Source organism: Mycena indigotica, assembly GCF_014461135.1.
Source record: "Mycena indigotica strain 171206Taipei chromosome Unknown Mind.scaff0005, whole genome shotgun sequence".
Taxonomy (NCBI): domain Eukaryota; kingdom Fungi; phylum Basidiomycota; class Agaricomycetes; order Agaricales; family Mycenaceae; genus Mycena; species Mycena indigotica.
In genome coordinates, this window is record NW_023503004.1 from 3,316,254 (window position 1) to 3,332,974 (window position 16,721).

At 49.7% G+C, this 16,721-nt stretch overlaps 9 protein-coding genes across 9 annotated transcripts; 2 read left to right on the plus strand and 7 right to left on the minus strand.

The window, feature by feature from the left end:
• Positions 1 to 187: 187 nt before the first annotated feature.
• Positions 188 to 2,125, minus strand: MIND_00608600 (Mitochondrial chaperone BCS1; the record flags this gene model as incomplete). The annotated part of the gene is made up of 8 exons (XM_037362840.1): positions 188 to 277; positions 325 to 709; positions 766 to 1,052; positions 1,101 to 1,266; positions 1,319 to 1,423; positions 1,471 to 1,699; positions 1,746 to 1,784; positions 1,834 to 2,125. 8 exons carry the CDS (start codon positions 2,123 to 2,125, stop codon positions 188 to 190), a joined length of 1,593 nt encoding a protein of 530 aa, XP_037220761.1.
• A 620-nt stretch (positions 2,126 to 2,745) lies between these two features.
• On the plus strand, positions 2,746 to 3,786 carry MIND_00608700 (uncharacterized protein; the record flags this gene model as incomplete). The annotated part of the gene is made up of 1 exon (XM_037362841.1): positions 2,746 to 3,786. Exon 1 carries the CDS (start codon positions 2,749 to 2,751, stop codon positions 3,784 to 3,786), a length of 1,038 nt encoding a protein of 345 aa, XP_037220762.1. The 5' UTR covers positions 2,746 to 2,748.
• A 155-nt stretch (positions 3,787 to 3,941) lies between these two features.
• MIND_00608800 (uncharacterized protein) lies at positions 3,942 to 4,957 on the minus strand (the record flags this gene model as incomplete). Its single annotated transcript, XM_037362842.1, has 4 exons — positions 4,549 to 4,957; positions 4,355 to 4,500; positions 4,121 to 4,299; positions 3,942 to 4,062 (listed from the first exon to the last, which is right to left on the minus strand). The coding sequence occupies exons 1-4, from the start codon at positions 4,928 to 4,930 to the stop codon at positions 3,942 to 3,944; spliced, it is 828 nt and encodes a 275-aa protein (XP_037220763.1). The 5' UTR covers positions 4,931 to 4,957.
• An 84-nt stretch (positions 4,958 to 5,041) lies between these two features.
• On the minus strand, positions 5,042 to 6,028 carry MIND_00608900 (uncharacterized protein; the record flags this gene model as incomplete). The annotated part of the gene is made up of 5 exons (XM_037362843.1): positions 5,042 to 5,098; positions 5,150 to 5,258; positions 5,307 to 5,485; positions 5,535 to 5,695; positions 5,743 to 6,028. The coding sequence occupies 5 exons, from the start codon at positions 6,026 to 6,028 to the stop codon at positions 5,042 to 5,044; spliced, it is 792 nt and encodes a 263-aa protein (XP_037220764.1).
• A 76-nt stretch (positions 6,029 to 6,104) lies between these two features.
• Positions 6,105 to 6,854, minus strand: MIND_00609000 (uncharacterized protein; the record flags this gene model as incomplete). The annotated part of the gene is made up of 1 exon (XM_037362844.1): positions 6,105 to 6,854. Exon 1 carries the CDS (start codon positions 6,822 to 6,824, stop codon positions 6,105 to 6,107), a length of 720 nt encoding a protein of 239 aa, XP_037220765.1. The 5' UTR covers positions 6,825 to 6,854.
• Positions 6,855 to 6,899: 45 nt separating this feature from the next.
• On the minus strand, positions 6,900 to 7,974 carry MIND_00609100 (NAD(P)H-hydrate epimerase; the record flags this gene model as incomplete). Its single annotated transcript, XM_037362845.1, has 7 exons — positions 6,900 to 6,990; positions 7,039 to 7,367; positions 7,414 to 7,437; positions 7,493 to 7,530; positions 7,576 to 7,608; positions 7,660 to 7,858; positions 7,900 to 7,974. 7 exons carry the CDS (start codon positions 7,972 to 7,974, stop codon positions 6,900 to 6,902), a joined length of 789 nt encoding a protein of 262 aa, XP_037220766.1.
• Positions 7,975 to 8,045: 71 nt separating this feature from the next.
• MIND_00609200 (Zn(2)-C6 fungal-type domain-containing protein) lies at positions 8,046 to 10,911 on the plus strand (the record flags this gene model as incomplete). The annotated part of the gene is made up of 16 exons (XM_037362846.1): positions 8,046 to 8,099; positions 8,150 to 8,169; positions 8,221 to 8,264; positions 8,315 to 8,347; positions 8,398 to 8,428; positions 8,475 to 8,706; positions 8,762 to 9,343; positions 9,395 to 9,404; positions 9,450 to 9,502; positions 9,546 to 9,584; positions 9,637 to 9,745; positions 9,796 to 9,827; positions 9,876 to 10,092; positions 10,149 to 10,340; positions 10,391 to 10,536; positions 10,585 to 10,911. The coding sequence occupies 16 exons, from the start codon at positions 8,046 to 8,048 to the stop codon at positions 10,909 to 10,911; spliced, it is 2,121 nt and encodes a 706-aa protein (XP_037220767.1).
• A 127-nt stretch (positions 10,912 to 11,038) lies between these two features.
• MIND_00609300 (Acyl-CoA desaturase) lies at positions 11,039 to 12,838 on the minus strand (the record flags this gene model as incomplete). Its single annotated transcript, XM_037362847.1, has 12 exons — positions 11,039 to 11,164; positions 11,217 to 11,357; positions 11,407 to 11,441; positions 11,497 to 11,671; positions 11,719 to 11,816; positions 11,868 to 11,955; positions 12,006 to 12,053; positions 12,102 to 12,293; positions 12,344 to 12,377; positions 12,425 to 12,560; positions 12,608 to 12,619; positions 12,673 to 12,838. 12 exons carry the CDS (start codon positions 12,836 to 12,838, stop codon positions 11,039 to 11,041), a joined length of 1,251 nt encoding a protein of 416 aa, XP_037220768.1.
• A 623-nt stretch (positions 12,839 to 13,461) lies between these two features.
• MIND_00609400 (Aconitate hydratase, mitochondrial) lies at positions 13,462 to 16,377 on the minus strand (the record flags this gene model as incomplete). The annotated part of the gene is made up of 11 exons (XM_037362848.1): positions 16,145 to 16,377; positions 15,978 to 16,086; positions 15,890 to 15,919; positions 15,673 to 15,840; positions 15,368 to 15,623; positions 15,040 to 15,323; positions 14,610 to 14,991; positions 14,120 to 14,557; positions 13,666 to 14,072; positions 13,539 to 13,610; positions 13,462 to 13,488 (listed from the first exon to the last, which is right to left on the minus strand). Exons 1-11 carry the CDS (start codon positions 16,321 to 16,323, stop codon positions 13,462 to 13,464), a joined length of 2,352 nt encoding a protein of 783 aa, XP_037220769.1. The 5' UTR covers positions 16,324 to 16,377.
• Between the last annotated feature and the right edge of the window lie 344 nt (positions 16,378 to 16,721).

The following is a 16,721-nucleotide window of genomic DNA, read 5'->3' on the forward strand; positions in this document are numbered from 1 at the left end:
AGGAAGGGAAAGCTGGTTTTGGGCGTCTAAAGCTGACATTTTAAATTTGCGCTGATCGTCTGATTCGTCAGTGCAACAGTCAGCACTGCTCTTTTGCCCCCGTGGAGTCTGATTTAACTTTCTAGTTCAACAGCCTTTCGATGAACAAAACACGTTTCATGGATGGTATCTATGCAGCAGTCATCGTTTACTCTCCGTTGTTGCGCTCCCTTTCCACCCAAGCTTTGACCGTTTTAGCAGCCATCTCTGGTCTCGCCTTGCAAGTCATCAAGAAACCCTGAAAGTGATAATCAACACTGCAACAGAAAATCATTTCCCTCCTACCTGAAGTGCAGCCATGGAGAATGTGCGCTCCGGAATGGCTTCAGAGAAACGATCCGCCAAAGGCACAATTTGTTGGGGGGAGAAAACACGATCAGCCGTCAGGACAAGGCTCTCATCGCCATCAGAGCTATATCCCGAGTCCGTCCCTGTGACTGTTGACGATTTGATCACAGAGTCCGGGTCTTCCGTCGGAAGATAAAATCGACAAAATAGTTTCTTGGCTTGCAAGCTGCTAGCGAGCTTGAATTCGACATGGACATCCATCCTTCCCGGACGACAGAGTGCGGGATCAAGAGCTTCATATTTGTTGGTAGTTGCGAAGAGAATACGACCCTCTTGGGCGCCAACACCGTCCAAAGCATTCAAAAGCCCACTCAAGCTCAGTCTTGTTGAACGGCAATCAGTATGTATCCGTTGCCAAACTGGTTGAAAGTAACAAACCTGCTTGTCGGAGGCGGATTACCAGCAGTCCCCGGCTTTGCGGCCATATTCTCTGACGTATCAGGGGACGATATTGTCGCCTTACTTTCACGCGTAAGGCCGCTGGTGAATGCAGCATCAATATCTTCCATCAAAGCACAACAGCGCTCTGGTAGGGCATTGACAAGCTCGTTGAGCTCAGAATCGCCTAAGCCGACGCGGGATAGCGAGATTATGTAAACGTCCAATCCGAGTTCACCAGCAATTGCGTGGATTACACTGGACTTGCCGGATCCTGGAGCGCCGTACTGTAGGAATTTCAATAAAGACAAATCATGATGATGCTGGTGCCGTACAAGTAGGTAGCCTCGTCTGTGTGGTATGGCTCGTTGTTGATACCATTCCTTGCTCTTGAGGAAATCTTTTGCGTCGGCAATTAGTAGATCTTTTTGTCCAGGATCTAACACAATGGAATCAAGAGGTCGTTTATCTCGACGAGCAACGCTACGCCAATTGTTGTTCCTAAGATGGCAGTGCCGTTCAAGTCGCTCAAAATAAAAGGCAAGAAACATACGTGTCTGAGACATAAACTGATATTTTGTGTTCCTGTGCTGCGATATGATATGCGCGAGCTTCTTGGAGTAGTGAGCTGAGAATTCGGTGGTCGCGCGTTAGTATGCTGGGCTGGTCAGAACTACGCCTTGGTCACTGTTGAATATGGCTCACTTGACAAACAAAGTCTGCTCCTTTGAGCCCCACCAGCCAGTGTTGGTCTGGACTCGGGTAACTGACAACCAACGGTGTTTGTACCACAGATGATAGGTGGTCGATAATGAGGGAAGATAAGCCAATTTTCGAGATGACTTGGTTGCGTGCGTCATATCATTCTCGCCATCCAAGAGGATCCGGGAGGTCGCTAGACTATTAGTGCTCACTTGTACCTGGCGTACATGACCTATATGCGGTTCATCAAGCGTGAAGGCCCTAATGTTGCAACATACGCCAGCCAGGTTGTTTCGAGAGCCACACCATCATCCAATCTATAAGCCATTCATTAGCAAGAGGCTGATCAAAGCAAACCATATTCACCATAGCTCGAATCCTCTTCCGAGAAAGTCGCCGAGATCCAGAACAGATCGACCAAGGTATGATAACCACCGAACAAGAATCGTCGTAAGACTTCAACAATTCCGCCGAGTAGGGCCAACTTGGCCCAGTCACGGAGAGCCGAAAATGACAAGAGAAACGTGAGGAATGAGGACACACTCGATGGGTTAAACGCAGTCGCCTCAGCTGTCACATTGTGGGTGGTTGCAGCGACGGTAGTTCCCGTAAAACTGGAGAGTATCTGCTGGAAGACGGGCAACAAGGCTTCAGTCATAGCACGTCGTGTGAGAGCGAAGGTGAGCGGGGAAGCCCTGGAAATAAACTTTCTCTTCTTATAAGGGAGGCCCTTCAAGTCAAGCGGGCTCGTAGGTCCATTTGTCTATTTCTGTTTTATAAAGCAAATCTGCAACACGTGGAAGGACAACAAGAATGGAAGAAAGCCCACAGCCTTGCAATTTGTTCGACTCAGTGACAGAGTCAGTGTGGCCCAAGTGCGCCCATAGCTGTGTGAAAGAAAACTATTTCAGGTAGGTCACCAACAGTCACACTCGTGTGGGCGCTTGCAACAATATAGTTCAGCTGTAAAATTGACCCATCTGGTGCTAGCCTAAACATATCGCGGTGTCCTAGTTAAACAACTCGTCAACGACCCAGACGCATGTGCTTACTTTGCTAAGCTTGGTGTTCATCATGGATAGGCAACTGGCAAGGCGCGGTTATATGCTATGCACTACCACACTTATATGGACATGAATTTAATGCTCAGCACGAGCACTAAGTAAGTGCAACGCGGGATCTGTCAAGAGAGACGAGACGTCGACACTCAACCCGATATCAGATAGAAATGATCCGAAATCAAGCCGTGACACGGCCCATTAGCCAAACCCAACCTGGAAGATGTCCACGATCAACATTCTCCAAGCACAAGCAATCGTCGATAAACACTTTGTAGACATACACCCAACGATTGCCGCCATATCGAAGGTGGCCCATGGATATAGCTTTACGCCATGCTTGACATCGTATATCCTTGATTTGGCTTTGGGGGAATCGGCCGAAGCAACACATTCTTCGTTCCTTGTCGTCTCAGCGGACCCAGACGCGTCTACCTTGCCACCATTCACGCCAAACTCACTATCGGCTTTCCCCATGCTACTCGAGACCATCAGAGCTCACACATCCATCCCAATTCCAAGCCCAATAGTCGACGACACTCGAACGCTGATACCTTTCGCATATCTTATCACACCCGCATATCCCATCGTGTCAACGAACCTGGTCTCTCTCGCTCAGGCTCGCGCTGCCAAAGTCCTGACGCCCCACCAACTCGCTCTTATCGACTTGCAGCTTGGTCAATATCTTGGAGAGCTGCACAAAGGCGCGCAGAACGACTGGTTTGGTCTGCCCAGCGCTTCCACGCAGTCGTTTGACTGGCAAGAGACTTTCATCGGTCTCCTTGAGAGTCTCATGGACGCTCTGGCTATAAAGCGTGCTGATCTGCCTATTGCCGACCTCCGAGCATACCTTGCACGAGCTATCTCCGCATTTCTTTTCTCCGATGTGGAAGTGCCATCGTTAGTCTGGTTTACGGGCGGGCCAGACGACGTTTTTCTAGCATTCACATCGTCAGGCGACTTTTCCACATTTGCGATCCTCCCAGCTGTCGCCCATGCCCACTGGGGAGACCCACTGTCTGAAACATTTTTCCTTGACGCGAGCCCTGCGTTTTGGGAGGGCTATAAGGCAACTCGCGGTGAAGAAGATAGTGCCATCATGGTATTTCCTCGTCAGAGGACGAAACGGATCTGGTATAATGTCTTCCTTGCGCTGGTAGTCCTCCAAGAGCGCGATGGAGTAGGGGACGAGAAGACAACATGGGCAGAGCAGTGTCTACGCGATTCGGCTCACAGTCTTAAAGATGCGCCATGTTCTTAGTAATAATTGTAGACAGCCCCGAATGCCACCCATTTAAAATACGCTCAAGACCTGGCGGGACGAGCTTTCCGAGCCTCCCATGCAGCCAACGCCACTTTATATTTCGTGCGGTATTCCTAGGACGTTCAGTCAAAATCTGACAGTGGACGCAGAAATTAACATGCCTCCCTCTTTAACGCATCAAGGGCCTTCCATGCTGCTCCAACATCTTTACCCACCTCATTGAATGATTTGGCGTAGATGGAGGGATTCTCAGCACGATATTGGGCGGAGAACCTATGCGGAAATGGTCAACACCCCGATTTACTCCAGACAGCGAGAATAGAAAACGGACAGCAGGTAAGGGTTCAAAGGACGCTTCCTCTCTTCGCTGCGATTGTGGATTCGCTTTTTGTTCTTGGCCTTTCGTTGCGCATTTATTCGACGAAGTATTGCAGGATCTGTCTCTTCGAACCATTTATCTCGAGCGATACGCGCTTGGCGCTTCAATTCATTGGACCTCTCGATATAAACCTACGGCGGCCCAGCCCTCCATCAAGATGAAACAAGGCTGGTCATGGAGACTCACCTGTTTCTCGCTTTCAGGTAGTTGGCGCCAAACTGCTGCTGCTGCCAGGACACGTTTAACGGTGGGAAGATTCGGATTGCCAGTCTCCGTGTAGTACAGACTGAAGCTTCCTGGACCGTATCGCGGCGGGTATAGGGATTTGGGAACTGGATGGTATTATAAACGAGGATGAGCAGCGACACACACGCGCGCACCTTTATTGGCTAATATGGGCTTCTTGGGCAAAGTCTTTCCACCTTTATCATTCTTCTTCGTTGTTATGACGCGTTTAGCTGTGGGCTTCGCGGTTTTGGTTTTGGGAGCTTTGGTTGCGACTTTTGTGGTTGCGGTCTTCCTGGCCTTTGACTCCTCCGTCTTAGTCGCCTTTGTGCCTGTGGCCTGAGCTTTCGCCGGTTTCTTCTCTGCTTTAGGCTTGACCGCTGGCTTTCTGGCAGCAGCGGGGAAAGCAAGACGCGTGGTTGATGTCAAATTTCGACGCGTCGTTACTACCAGAGTGAAACGAGACAGTGTAGCGGCACCGCGCACCCTCAATCCGAACCCCGGGACGGCTCGCGAAAGCACGCGAAGAGTCGACATTGGACAGAAACTGAGATATGTAGGTGGCGTGACTTCTGCAATCATGCTTACGTAGTTGTTGACCGGGATTTAGACAAGTCGTTTTATATACAGATAAAGTACGCTGTTGCTTCAATTATCGCTTGCTGCCCATGCCGCTCGAGCTTTTTCAGCTTTGGCTTGGTAGACCTACGTTATCGGTGAGACAAGGAAAAAAATGGTGGTAGGTGAAATAATTACTTTTTTGGCTGCCGAGTCGAGCGCTCTCCATTCAGCTGCAGCTATCTTGGTGATTTCGGACGACGCAAGACCAGGGTGAGAGTGTGTGTCACGATACTCTTTGCTGAAACTAACAAGATGACTAGTTAGAATTGATACGTCCCCCGTTCACACTCACATCAGATAGGACGACAGCAGGGGTCTCTTCGTCCTGTTGTGGTCTATAATTCGTCGTCGATGTTGGGCTTTGCGCTGGGTATTGAGGCGGCGGAGGAAGCCGGGTTCCGCTTCTCTGAACCATTTCTCTCGAGCAGCGTGGGCTTTCGCTCTGGCTTCAACTGCCCGTTGCTTCCAAACCTAAAGGACGCGTATCAGCACGAAAAAACGCCAATGCATGATATCGAACCTCTTTCTCGGTCTCAGTTAATTCTCGCCACTTTGTAGAACCGACTTTGGCGCGTTCAGTCGTGGACAGACCATGCAGTGAGGGATAGAGGTCTGAGAAGAAAAGAATGTACGCGGATGCTCCCAACGGAGGTGGACCCTGAGATTTCTTGATGCGGGTGGCTGTTCATACTCAACAACTAACTGGACATGGACAAAAACAGACGCACATTTTGGCGCGGGTACTTTCTTCTTTGGTCTACCAGCGGACTTGGGTTTTGCCTTGGCTTTGGCCTTCGGTTTGGCTTTGGCCTTTGGTTTGGTTGTGGTTTTGGCCTTTGCGACACGCCCCTTCGTGGTGGATGCTTTCTTGGCAGCAGGGAGAGCCAGTCGCGTGGTGGATGTAAAGTTACGTGTTGGTAGAGAAAGAAGAGGGCGGGAAAGCTGGGCGAGCCCGACAAAGCGACGGGGAGCGACCACAGGCGCTGTTCTCGCGAACAGACGCAAAAATTGCATGGTTACTGGACGAGTTGGTGGTTGATGAAGAACAAAATTTAGAGTCACATGTGCTAAGCGATAAAATATGAACACTCTAAGTAGCTTCTGCTAACGCTGCACTCGCCCCAGCTTCTTCTTCGTCGTCTTCATCCGCTGAATCATCAGCAGCTTGTAAAGGATCATACGCAAGCTCTTCAGGTTCTTCCTCGTCGACTTCCATACGCGTTTTGGTTTCGAACTTGTCTCGTAACATTGCGACTGCCCTGACCGCGCGTTCTACTCTCTGGTCATGAGCCTCTCTTATTTGGGCACACTCCTGAAGAACATCTTCGTATTCAGGTTTCTTGGATGTTACCCCCAGCGCTGATGGAGGCGGCTGAACAATACCAAGTACTCCCAGAGTTCCTCTTGTCGCCAAATGCCCCGCCAGCCGTCGCACAGTGTCGCTCTCCATTTTCAACACATCTGTCGTTTGTTGATTTCGTAACAGCGGGATGACTTCATTGTCAAGTTGCATGTCCGTCATTGGTTTTCGAGGATGTAGTGCAAGTCCCTCGAATGGATTTGGTGGGGGTTTGTGATCTAATGTAGGATCGCGTTGACCAGCCTGCAGTGGCGACACAAGGGCATTTGAGAAGTTCTGTGTTTGGGAAAGAATGACATGGTATTTGGAGAGAATATCGGGCCACGGAGGAATATAGTTTTGATAACTGCCTTCTATCATGCGCTGTAGTGCAGAAACAGATTCGATTATCTGGTTGGCTTTGTGTCTTAGGGACTCGAGCTGGTCTATGGGAAGGTCTGACGTCGCCATAAGGAGCGCGTTGGGAACGCGTCGAGTCCAGAAGAAAGAAGGTCACATGTGGTCACAATAGAAAGAGAAAAGTCATCATAATTTCTGGCTAATCTCTGTGATATCTACGACCTGTGCATGTCCTGGATACGTTGGCAAGTTTAGCTGATGGCGCTCCACAAGTGCTCTGGAATACTGTTATCGGAACACATTTAATGGTGGGCTGTGAACGTACTTCGGTACGAATCTTCCACCGAGAAAGTGGCGGCCACGAAAGGATTTGACGCCTTCCTTTGGCGCTGTTAAGCTTATGAGGACATCTGGATCCAGCCCCACTCCAGCGTTATTCCCAGCTTCCACATCCCAGCCAGAGGGAATGTCAACAGACACGATAGGAAGGCCAGAGGAAGATATCAACGGGAGTGCTGTGTCAAATGGAGCTCGAATAGGCCCTTTGAAAGAGAAGCCAAAAATGGCATCAAGGATTACATCGGAAGTCTTCAAAGCTGCAGGGAGATCGTCCAAGGTAGGTATGTCAAGGTTTTTGCATTGTGTGTGTAGACGCTGTGGAACGGTCTGCCGGACATCAAGATGGGTAGAAGGAAAGTACTTGATAGATATCCTTCGAGCCCGGCTGACAAGATCACGGTCTTCAATTGCAGATTAAGAGCAGACTGGAGGAAATAAACCTTGGGCATGTAAATCGAAGGTTTGTATCCAAACATGGCTGAGTGAGTTCAGCCGAAAGAGTATATTGAAGAGTTCTTGTCACCTAAATGTCGAGCTGCAACGAGACCATCGCCACCTAAAGAGATGCCAGTGTGGGGCTGATAGGTGCGCGACCACGGTTTTTTACCTTGATTTCCGGGACCACAGCAAACAAGGACGCGATTGAACCTCTTGTTATCAGGGTAAACCGTCGATAGCGTTTGCGCGCATGCTAGTCCAGCAAGTTCCATGAGCTTCAGAGTGAGATATGGGGAGGGTTGCGTATACTGTGTCAGTACCTGGTCAAGGCTGAATGCCCCAGCGGCATTCATTAGTTCATCATCAATCTAATTTGTTAGAGTAGGACATCTCAAGCAGGGCTTCGTACTTGTTGAGCCAATCGAGCGGACAAGTAACGAAGAGCCATGCGATCACGTGAGATGACCACATTGGAACGTAACATCTTAGTCAGGGAAGATGACTCTCGAGTAAATTCCAGCAGTCTTGAAGTCGATACAAGCCATCCCACACTCTATGGTGACGAAGGAATCTAGGAGAAATAATGTGACCCTCCTTGCTGGGAGGAAGGTGATATATTCATATGTGCCCGCGGATTCGAACTTGCTCAAGTATGACAGGCTTGCGCGGAATGCTATCGGTCAGTCGAATGTTTTCCTGCCTAGCACAATTCACTCAGTCCATGCCGCAGACTCAAGCTTAAATGTGACCGTAAGGTTCCCTGCGAATCATGCAGTAGGTTTTTGTCCCTTTCCCGTTGTGTCGCTGTTGTTTACCAATGTCAGTCCGTAGAGGTTGTGACTCGCTTTGTCCCAACGGTTGGCGGTGCTTCTAACAAGCAACTATTCATTGTGGCTTATGTGCATAGGTGTCTTAGTCTCCGTTGGACGTGGAAAACGGTCTGGCTCACTGCATGAATTTGAATGCAATTTCACCTACACCCAGGTCTGTCAAATCTGATGCGCCGATACTCACCGAGTACATCTCTCGAATGAGCGAACGACTACTCCAACTGGAAGCGGCACTTGAAGCACACGGAGCCACTAAGGAAACCATCGTCGCTCATCGGCTGGCTGAACATGACATCAACCTCCTCTCGCTGCCAGACAAAATGGGAGCCATGAGTGTCAATGCTGATGGCGATGCCGTGTACTTTGGCTCCACGGGCGGTCCCGAGGTATGTTCATGACCTAGAAGCACGAGCCGGTCTGCCTAGAACACTACATATATAGGCATTGCTGGCTCTACGTCGTCCAGCTACTTTCCCTGCTTCGGCCGACTTCCCTCAAATGGAACCTGCATCGGAGTTTGGCTGTTTTTCTTCGGCCAAGTTATCATATACTTCCAAGTCTGCATATTCCGATGCCGCTTTACCTCCAACGCTGGAGGACTTGTACAGCTCACTGCCATGTCAAGAACGCGCACAGACGCTATGTCAACTTTACTATCAACACGGTTGCTGGTTTGTCATGGGGCTGAGGCAAGACGAGGTGGTCGAGCTTTTCGCCGCCATTTACAGCGACAACCAGGTTATAACCCAAGATCACCTCGCGTGCGCGTTTTTCATTCTGACAATCGGCGTCCTACTGGATCTCGATCTCTCTCCCAATGACTCCACTGCGGATTTTTACTTCGAGATGGCTTGTGAAGCCATGTCGTTGTCGCACAACTCTGACACCGGCGACAAACCTTTCCAAGTTTCACGTATACAAGCCCTGTTGCTTCTGGCAATCGTATATTCACACGGCGGGAAACAGTTTTCAACTGAGCGAGCATGGGCAGTTGTTTCTATGGCTGATAGCGGCGCCAAAACGGTATGAACTGCATTGTGATTTCCCATGGACGGACATCTTATCTTCCTATAGCTTGGCCTGCGTAGGTCATCTTCAGTTACTCTTCTTGGTTGATGACCACCGCCAGATCTGGCTACGACGTATGCGAAAATGGAACGACAGAAGGCATACCGGCTTCAAGTCAGTATCTGCATTCCATTTTATGTGCTGAACGAGTAGATAGGCCCTGTACTGGGATATATATTCGCTGGAGAGCGCGTGTGTAGGTCACTCCCACCTCAAATCGTCACTTGTTTGACGTGGCTCGGTGTTAGTGTTTAACGCTCGGGAGGCCCCCAACAACCCTATCAACCGACATCACATGCCCCCAACCAGAAGATATTCCCGAAGAGGGCCAACCTTTCGTCAAAATCCAACCCGGCTGTAGGTTTGCTTTACTGTGACGGCTGCCGAACTCACGGTCTCTGGTACAGTTTGTGTCGCGCGATGGAGACACACTACAGAAGTAAATCTAAATATCACGCGGCTGACACGAAACTAACTGTGGGCCGAGGTTGTTGTCCCCATCCTTGAAGCGTTTCTCCCGGTGAATGGGAAACCCAGTTACAAGCGCTTATTCGAAATCGACCACCAACTCCGCAAGTATTATGTCCATTCCCCATTTCTTAGCTATCCTCTCCCAACTCCCACAACTGCAAAAGCCAACACGCGTGGACAAAATGCCAGCGCTTTCATGCAGAAATATCTGGTACCAATGTTTTGCAAAATTAGTAATTTTGCTTTTTTTTCGGCAAACTGTTTGCCTTTTGTGCTCAAGTTGTTGCAGCACTGATGCATCTGCACAACGCCTACTTCGTCCAATTGCTGCAAGATAAGCCTGATGATCCAATCAACCACCCTTTGTTGCCTTCTTTCATGGCAGCCTACCGTGGCGCCGCAGAGGCAATAAAAGAAGCGTCGGATTATGTGGCCAGTTGTCCGGAACTCTTCAGTCGGTGGTGGATAGTATGGAAAGATCGTGCGTGTTGGTGTTTTATTGATGTGCCCCCTCTCCTCACCACACGATAGTCTTCACCGCAGCGGTTATCGTCGGAAACGTTGCCACAAACTATCCTACCTGTCGCATGGTTTTCAACGCTATTGATGTCCTGTTGAAAGCCGTTGAATTATTGGAGTTTGGCGCATTGTCTTCTCAGCGAGCAAAAGACGGCTTGGTTCGTTCTCACTGTTCCGACACCAATTTGTTGACTGATTCCCGATAGCCTTTGCTGCGTAGTTTGCGCGAAAAAGCCCTGTCCATCCATGCCCAAGTCTCCCAATCCCCATCCTCCTATTTTGTTCCTGGGTCGGGAAAACCAAACTGCACTGTCGAATTAGAGATTTTTGCGGGACACACGCGGGTAGTCGCCAACAACGGACTGATAGACCGCCTGGAGGAAGAAGTAGCAAGTAGACGAGGCAAAATGGCTGCTCGCGGTCATCTAGTTGGGGAAGCAGTGGTCGGTTTGTCTTGGCTCTCAACGCCATCAACAGCTTTGTCGGGTTTGGGGACACTGGAAGAGGCTTCCTATGAGTCTTTACCGGTCTGAATCACTGTGAAAAATTCGCAACTGGAGACATGATACATCAGATAATATACAAATCTGGAATAATGAGAGACGGAAAGACAAATTTGTTGCCGAACCTATAATTCAAACCAGGGAAATGTTGTTGATTTTACGTCGGCGAATGGCAATCCTCTTCGAGTGGTCTTGAGGCCACGAACAGGCGCTGTGAAGGAGCAACACGTCGAGTCACGTGTGGCACACCCACCAAAACGCCGACCCGCATCATCGACATTAACTGTGGACCCAGATCAGGTTAGCGAGCCGCGAAAAGTCAGACATTGCCATACGTTATGAGCGGCATTTGAGTGCCGATATACTCCCCCAAAGAACGCATTAGTCACATCTTTTCCAGAGTTTCGTGTTAGATGGGTGGCCCCACCAGGATGTTCGTCTATGAAGGCCGAGACGTCGTGAATGAACCCAGACACCTAGCCAATGAACTTGAATGCAGCTCCGTCCACGAATTCGAACGGGTACCAGAAGGAGGGGTCGTTTCATCGACTCTTCATCGACTAGGAAAGATGATAAGCACCACAAACCAAACAAAAGGTGCACCCCAAGTCGTACATGCTTCTTGGGAAAAGGCCGGCAAGGTCTCTTCCGTGTCTGGCCAGACGATCGTATCTTGGAGCTGCTTGAGTTCTTTCAGCTTCATAGTCAATGTGCCCTTGGCGATTTCGTTGCTCGGAAATACCCGCAGGTTGCTTGCAAGGCCGATCAGTTTGCACGTTGCAATGAACCACTTTATGGGAGAGTCAAAACAGAGACTTCAGACAAGGATCTTCGCACCTTCGTTGGATCGTACTGCCACCAGCCAATTGCATTACGATAGTCCATGGGGAATTGGTGGTGAAAGTTGTGATAGCCTTCGCCCATCGTCAAAATGGCTGGACAACTTCGAGTCAGTGGCAAGGATTGACTGTCAGAGACAAGTATACCTGACAAAAAATGATCTCTTGGACTGAGCTCGTCGTCGTAGGGGGTTGTCCCAAGATAATGCGCGATGGAATTGATGGCAAAAGTACACTTGATGCCTCATTAGCGTTCTGCGGAAAAACGGGTCCAGCTTTACACACGTGATGAGCGATGGCCAGTCTCATCGCTGCGGAAAAGCATATCCCTCCCTTCAATCAGGTTAAACTCGGCCTCCCAAATCAATGACGGTGTGATACCCATGGGTCGTTCCAGAATAGAGCGGGGATCATGGCTGGAACAACGATGCCAAAGAGTGCTGCAAGGAAGAAGTAGTTTCGATGAGTCCATTGCACCAAAACATCCTTAGTTAGGTCTGATGCGTCAACTGGACCTGACCGCAGCTTGGTTTTGAAGACAATCCAGCCGACATGAGTCCACAGGAGACCTCGCTGCATTCGTTCAGGCCAAGAGACGACGGGACTTGTATTTTCCCATTTACCGTGGAATCATACGGGTCTTTGTCGGTGTCTGTCCTGTCGCAGTGTGACTGACAATAAATTTTATGAATATCAGCGCGTACCATCTGTGGTGTGAACGATGACCCCTAGCCCACCAGTAACAGGACCCTTGGACTGCACTCGTTCCACCGAGAAGGAGGAACACACGGAGGGCAAGACAGGCATCGTATGACCGATGAGAATACAGCCGATGAAAACCTGACGCGTTGACTTTGGGTAATCTCTAACTAAGGAAGTATGCGCACCAGCAGTTATTCCTGTTTAGAGCAAGTCAGTTCTTCGAAGACGCGTCATCTGAAAAGCTGCGCACCAAACATGGAAAAGAGGTAATAAGCCAACGAAAAGGCACAGGTTTTGCGGTCCAGAGGCACAAAGACAAGTCCCAGACACGCGACGAGAGGGGTCAAAAGCAACACAGCGACATTAAACCATCGAATGCCGACGATGGGCGGGAAACGCTGGCGATCGGGGTCCATTTTGAGGGTGAGGGAAAGAAGGCCTGGATGGAATTTGCTACATCGGCTTAAAAGGGCCTGATGAGTCCCTCCCTCTGGGAAAGAAGCTCGCACGGCGACGCGTCCCTTTCAAGTTCTATTTTATTTTTTTTACTTGTGCCGAGGTTATTGGCCAGTTCGAAAAAAAATCCAGTTGGCGTTTGCGTTATCTCCTTCCATCAGACGCCGAGGGGAGACGGGGATAGCTTCGCTTTCAATTGCGAGGGCCGGGGAAAGGTCTAGAGACATGGGGGTCAAGACCAAGCCGCATATTGCCGTGCCGTCAATTCAAGAGTACCTGGTCAAAAAAAGCCTAATGCCACGCCAAACCGAGTCTTATTCTAAAGCTTATGTTCATGCTGCTCCGCCGTCGACGAACATCCATCCATCTGAATCTCCGAATAAATTACTATTCTGGGACGACATGGCGCGGGCGCTTTCTCAATTAATTTACGACTGATGTGCGCATGCTCCCCAAGTAAAGTCGGTCCTATCGCCGTCTGTTTCCTATCATGGCGTCATTATTTTTGGTTTTTTTTTTGACAAGTTACAAAGGTTTTGAGGGTACGAATGCGAGGGAGAACATGCTGAAAGCGTCTATGTTTCTAATGACCCTTGGCCTTGGCTGCCATCTACGGATAGACAAGTCAGTTGGATATTGACAAGGAGAGGACTATCATACCAAGTTGAGAGCAGATCCTGCCTTAAACCATTCGATTTGACCCTCGTTGAACGAGTGAGCAAGAGGAAGCTCCTAAAATTGTTATCAGTTCATCAAAGTTCGGGAATACATGAGAGCAAAATCCAACCTCCTTCGAACCATCGGCATGCTTTAGGACAAGCGTTAAATTTTTTCCCGGAGCAAATGTGTCCAAGCCGACGATGTCGACGCGGTCGCTTGGTTGAACTTTGTCGTAGTCGGCAGGCTCGGCAAAGGTAAGGGCTAGCATTCCTTGCTTCTTCAAGTTGGTCTCGTGGATACGCGCAAACGAGCGAACGATGATAGCAAGGCCGCCAAGATAGCGAGGCTCCAAAGCCGCATGCTCACGAGAGGACCCTTCGCCGTAGTTGGAGTCACCAATAACAACCCACTTGATGCCTTTCTCCCGGTACTCAGCTGCAACCTTAGGAACGCCTCCCCACTCGCCCGTCAATTGGTTCTTAACTTTGTTAGCCTCGCCATTCTCAGAGTTGATCGCTCCAATCAAGCAGTTTTCTACAAGAAACTCAGTTTGACCAAACAAATGGTGGTGGGAGACGCACGAGAGATGTTTTGGAGGTGTCCGCGGTACTTGAGCCATGGTCCACCAGCACTGATATGGTCTGTAGTGCACTTGCCCTTGACCTTGATCAAAATGGGGAGATCTTTGGGTTCACCAGACCACGGTTGGAAAGGTTGGAGGAGTTGAAGACGATCGCTCTTGGGGTCAACAGCAACCTGAACACTAGCACGATCTTCTGGTGGAGGTTGGAAAGTGTTTTCACCCGGGTCATAGCCACGAGGAGGAAGCTCGAAACCGGTAGGAGCAGAGAATTGGAATGGCTTGCCGTCAGAGCCGGTGAGTGAGTCGGTAAGAGGGTTGAAGGAGAGGCTGCCACCGAATGCCATGGCAGTGACAATATCGGGAGAAGCAACGAAAGCATGGGTGGCGGGATTCGCGTCGTTGCGGCCAGTGAAGTTACGGTTGTAAGAAGTGATGACTACAGAATCCTTTGTCACTTATCAACTGATAAGAAATTGCCGATGACTTACTCGAGTTGGCCACACCCTTTTCGACATCCTTGCGGTCCCATTGACCAATGCAGGGTCCACAAGCATTGGCGAGAACAACACCGCCAACGGATTCGAAGACACCAATCTGACCATCACGCTCAATAGTGGCACGAACTTGCTCAGAACCGGGAGTAATCGTGAATTTGCTCTTGAGCTCGAGACCATGAGAAGCAGCCTCCTTGGCGATAGCGGCCGAGCGAGACATGTCCTCGTACGAAGAATTGGTGCACGATCCAATAAGGCCAACCTTAAGTTCATCTGGCCAGCCATTCTTCTTAGCCTCAGCCGCAAATTTGGAAATGGGAGTAGCGAGATCTGGAGTAAAGGGTCCGTTAATGTGAGGCTCGAGTTCAGAGAGATTCTGTCATGACAAGTCAGCAAAAATCATAGTATGATAGAACAGACGCACGATGTCGATGACTTGGTCGTACTCGGCATTCTCGTCGGCTTTCAAGTTGTGGGCAAATTGGGAAGCATATTGAGCAATCTGTTGTCGCTTGGTTGCGTTCAGATAGTCAGCCATACGATTGTTGAAAGGGAACAAGGACGTGGTTGCGCCAATTTCTGCACCCATGTTGCAGATAGTAGCCATACCCGTGCAAGAGAGGGATTCAACGCCAGGACCCTTATATTCGACAATGGCGCCAGTTCCACCCTTAACGGTGAGGATGCCTGCCACTTTCAGGATAACGTCTACAAAAGGTTAGTGTCTGTACTAGGAATGGGGAAAGACGCACCTTTGGGAGTTGTCCAGCCACCAATTTTTCCCGTCAAATTGACACCAATGACCTTGGGGCACTTGAGTTCCCAAGGTATATCAGCCATGACGTCGACCGCATCAGCGCCGCCAACACCGCACGCAATCATGCCTAAACCGCCAGCATTGGGAGTATGCGAGTCGGTTCCAATCATAAGACCACCAGGGAATGCGTAGTTTTCCAGAATAATTTGGTGAATAATACCAGAGCCGGGTTTCCAAAAGCCGAGTCCATACTGTAAACGAGATAAGTGAAAAAAGTAACCCTGGCTTTGTGCAGCGTACTTTAGCGGTTGCAGTCGCCAAAAAGTCATAGACTTCCTTGTTGATGTCGATAGCGCGAGCCAAATCCTTTACACCGCCAACTTGGGCTTCGATAAGGTGGTCACAATGCACGGTAGTTGGGACCGCGGCAGTGGGCATGCCGGCTGACATGAATTGCAGGAGAGCCATCTTGCTTGACATGAGCATGCGGAACAAGGACGCAACGAAACCGACTCACTTGAGCAGTCGCATCCTGGCAAGCAACTCGCTGTAGGCCGGAGAGACTTGTTAATGCTTTGAAAGACTAATAAGAGAGTAGAACTGACGTCTGGACGGAGCTTCAGATAGCTGACACCACGCTGAATGTCTTGACCATGCGGGTCGTCGAGATGGCCATACAAAATCTTCTCGGACAACGTCAGTGGGCGTTGTAGGCTGTTAAAAGTGCGAGTTAAGTTAAAATGACCAAGGGAGGATAAGCAGTGTTTATTACCGGTCGCGCACGATGACAAGGTTGTCCTCGATTCGCTGGTAGTTGATGTAGGCACCCTTCTCGAGAAGCGACATTGGGACTTTGGTGTCACCAATTCTTGGGGCAGCAGTGGCCATTCCCGCCGCCCATCGCTGCAAGGCGCGCATGGCACCGGCGGTCCGGTTGGAAAGGTTGAGCATTATTGCTCGAGGGCGAAAAGTGAGGAGGAAAGATGATGTCCGAATCAAATCACGCGCTGGCGTTTTATCCTCCTCGTGAATCTGCACCAATCACATTGCGGCAATTTACAGTACCACCTCTTTTACTCGGTTTTTCACTCATTTTGGCTTAACGCTCCGTCTTTGAAGCGTCCTCGGTCTGCAGGCCAGTAAACATCAAGTCTGCAGGCCACCCGGCACAAGTTAAACCCGACATTTATCATTCTCCGACTCTTTCCGATAGTAGGTGTGATGTGATTCAAAAACCTCAGAACAAACTCTCAAGTCTCGAAAACATTCTCTAAACAAGGACGAGAGTTATAAGTAGACAATGTAGCACGATGTGAGCGTCCATAACAAAAAGGCGGAGTTAGAAGCAG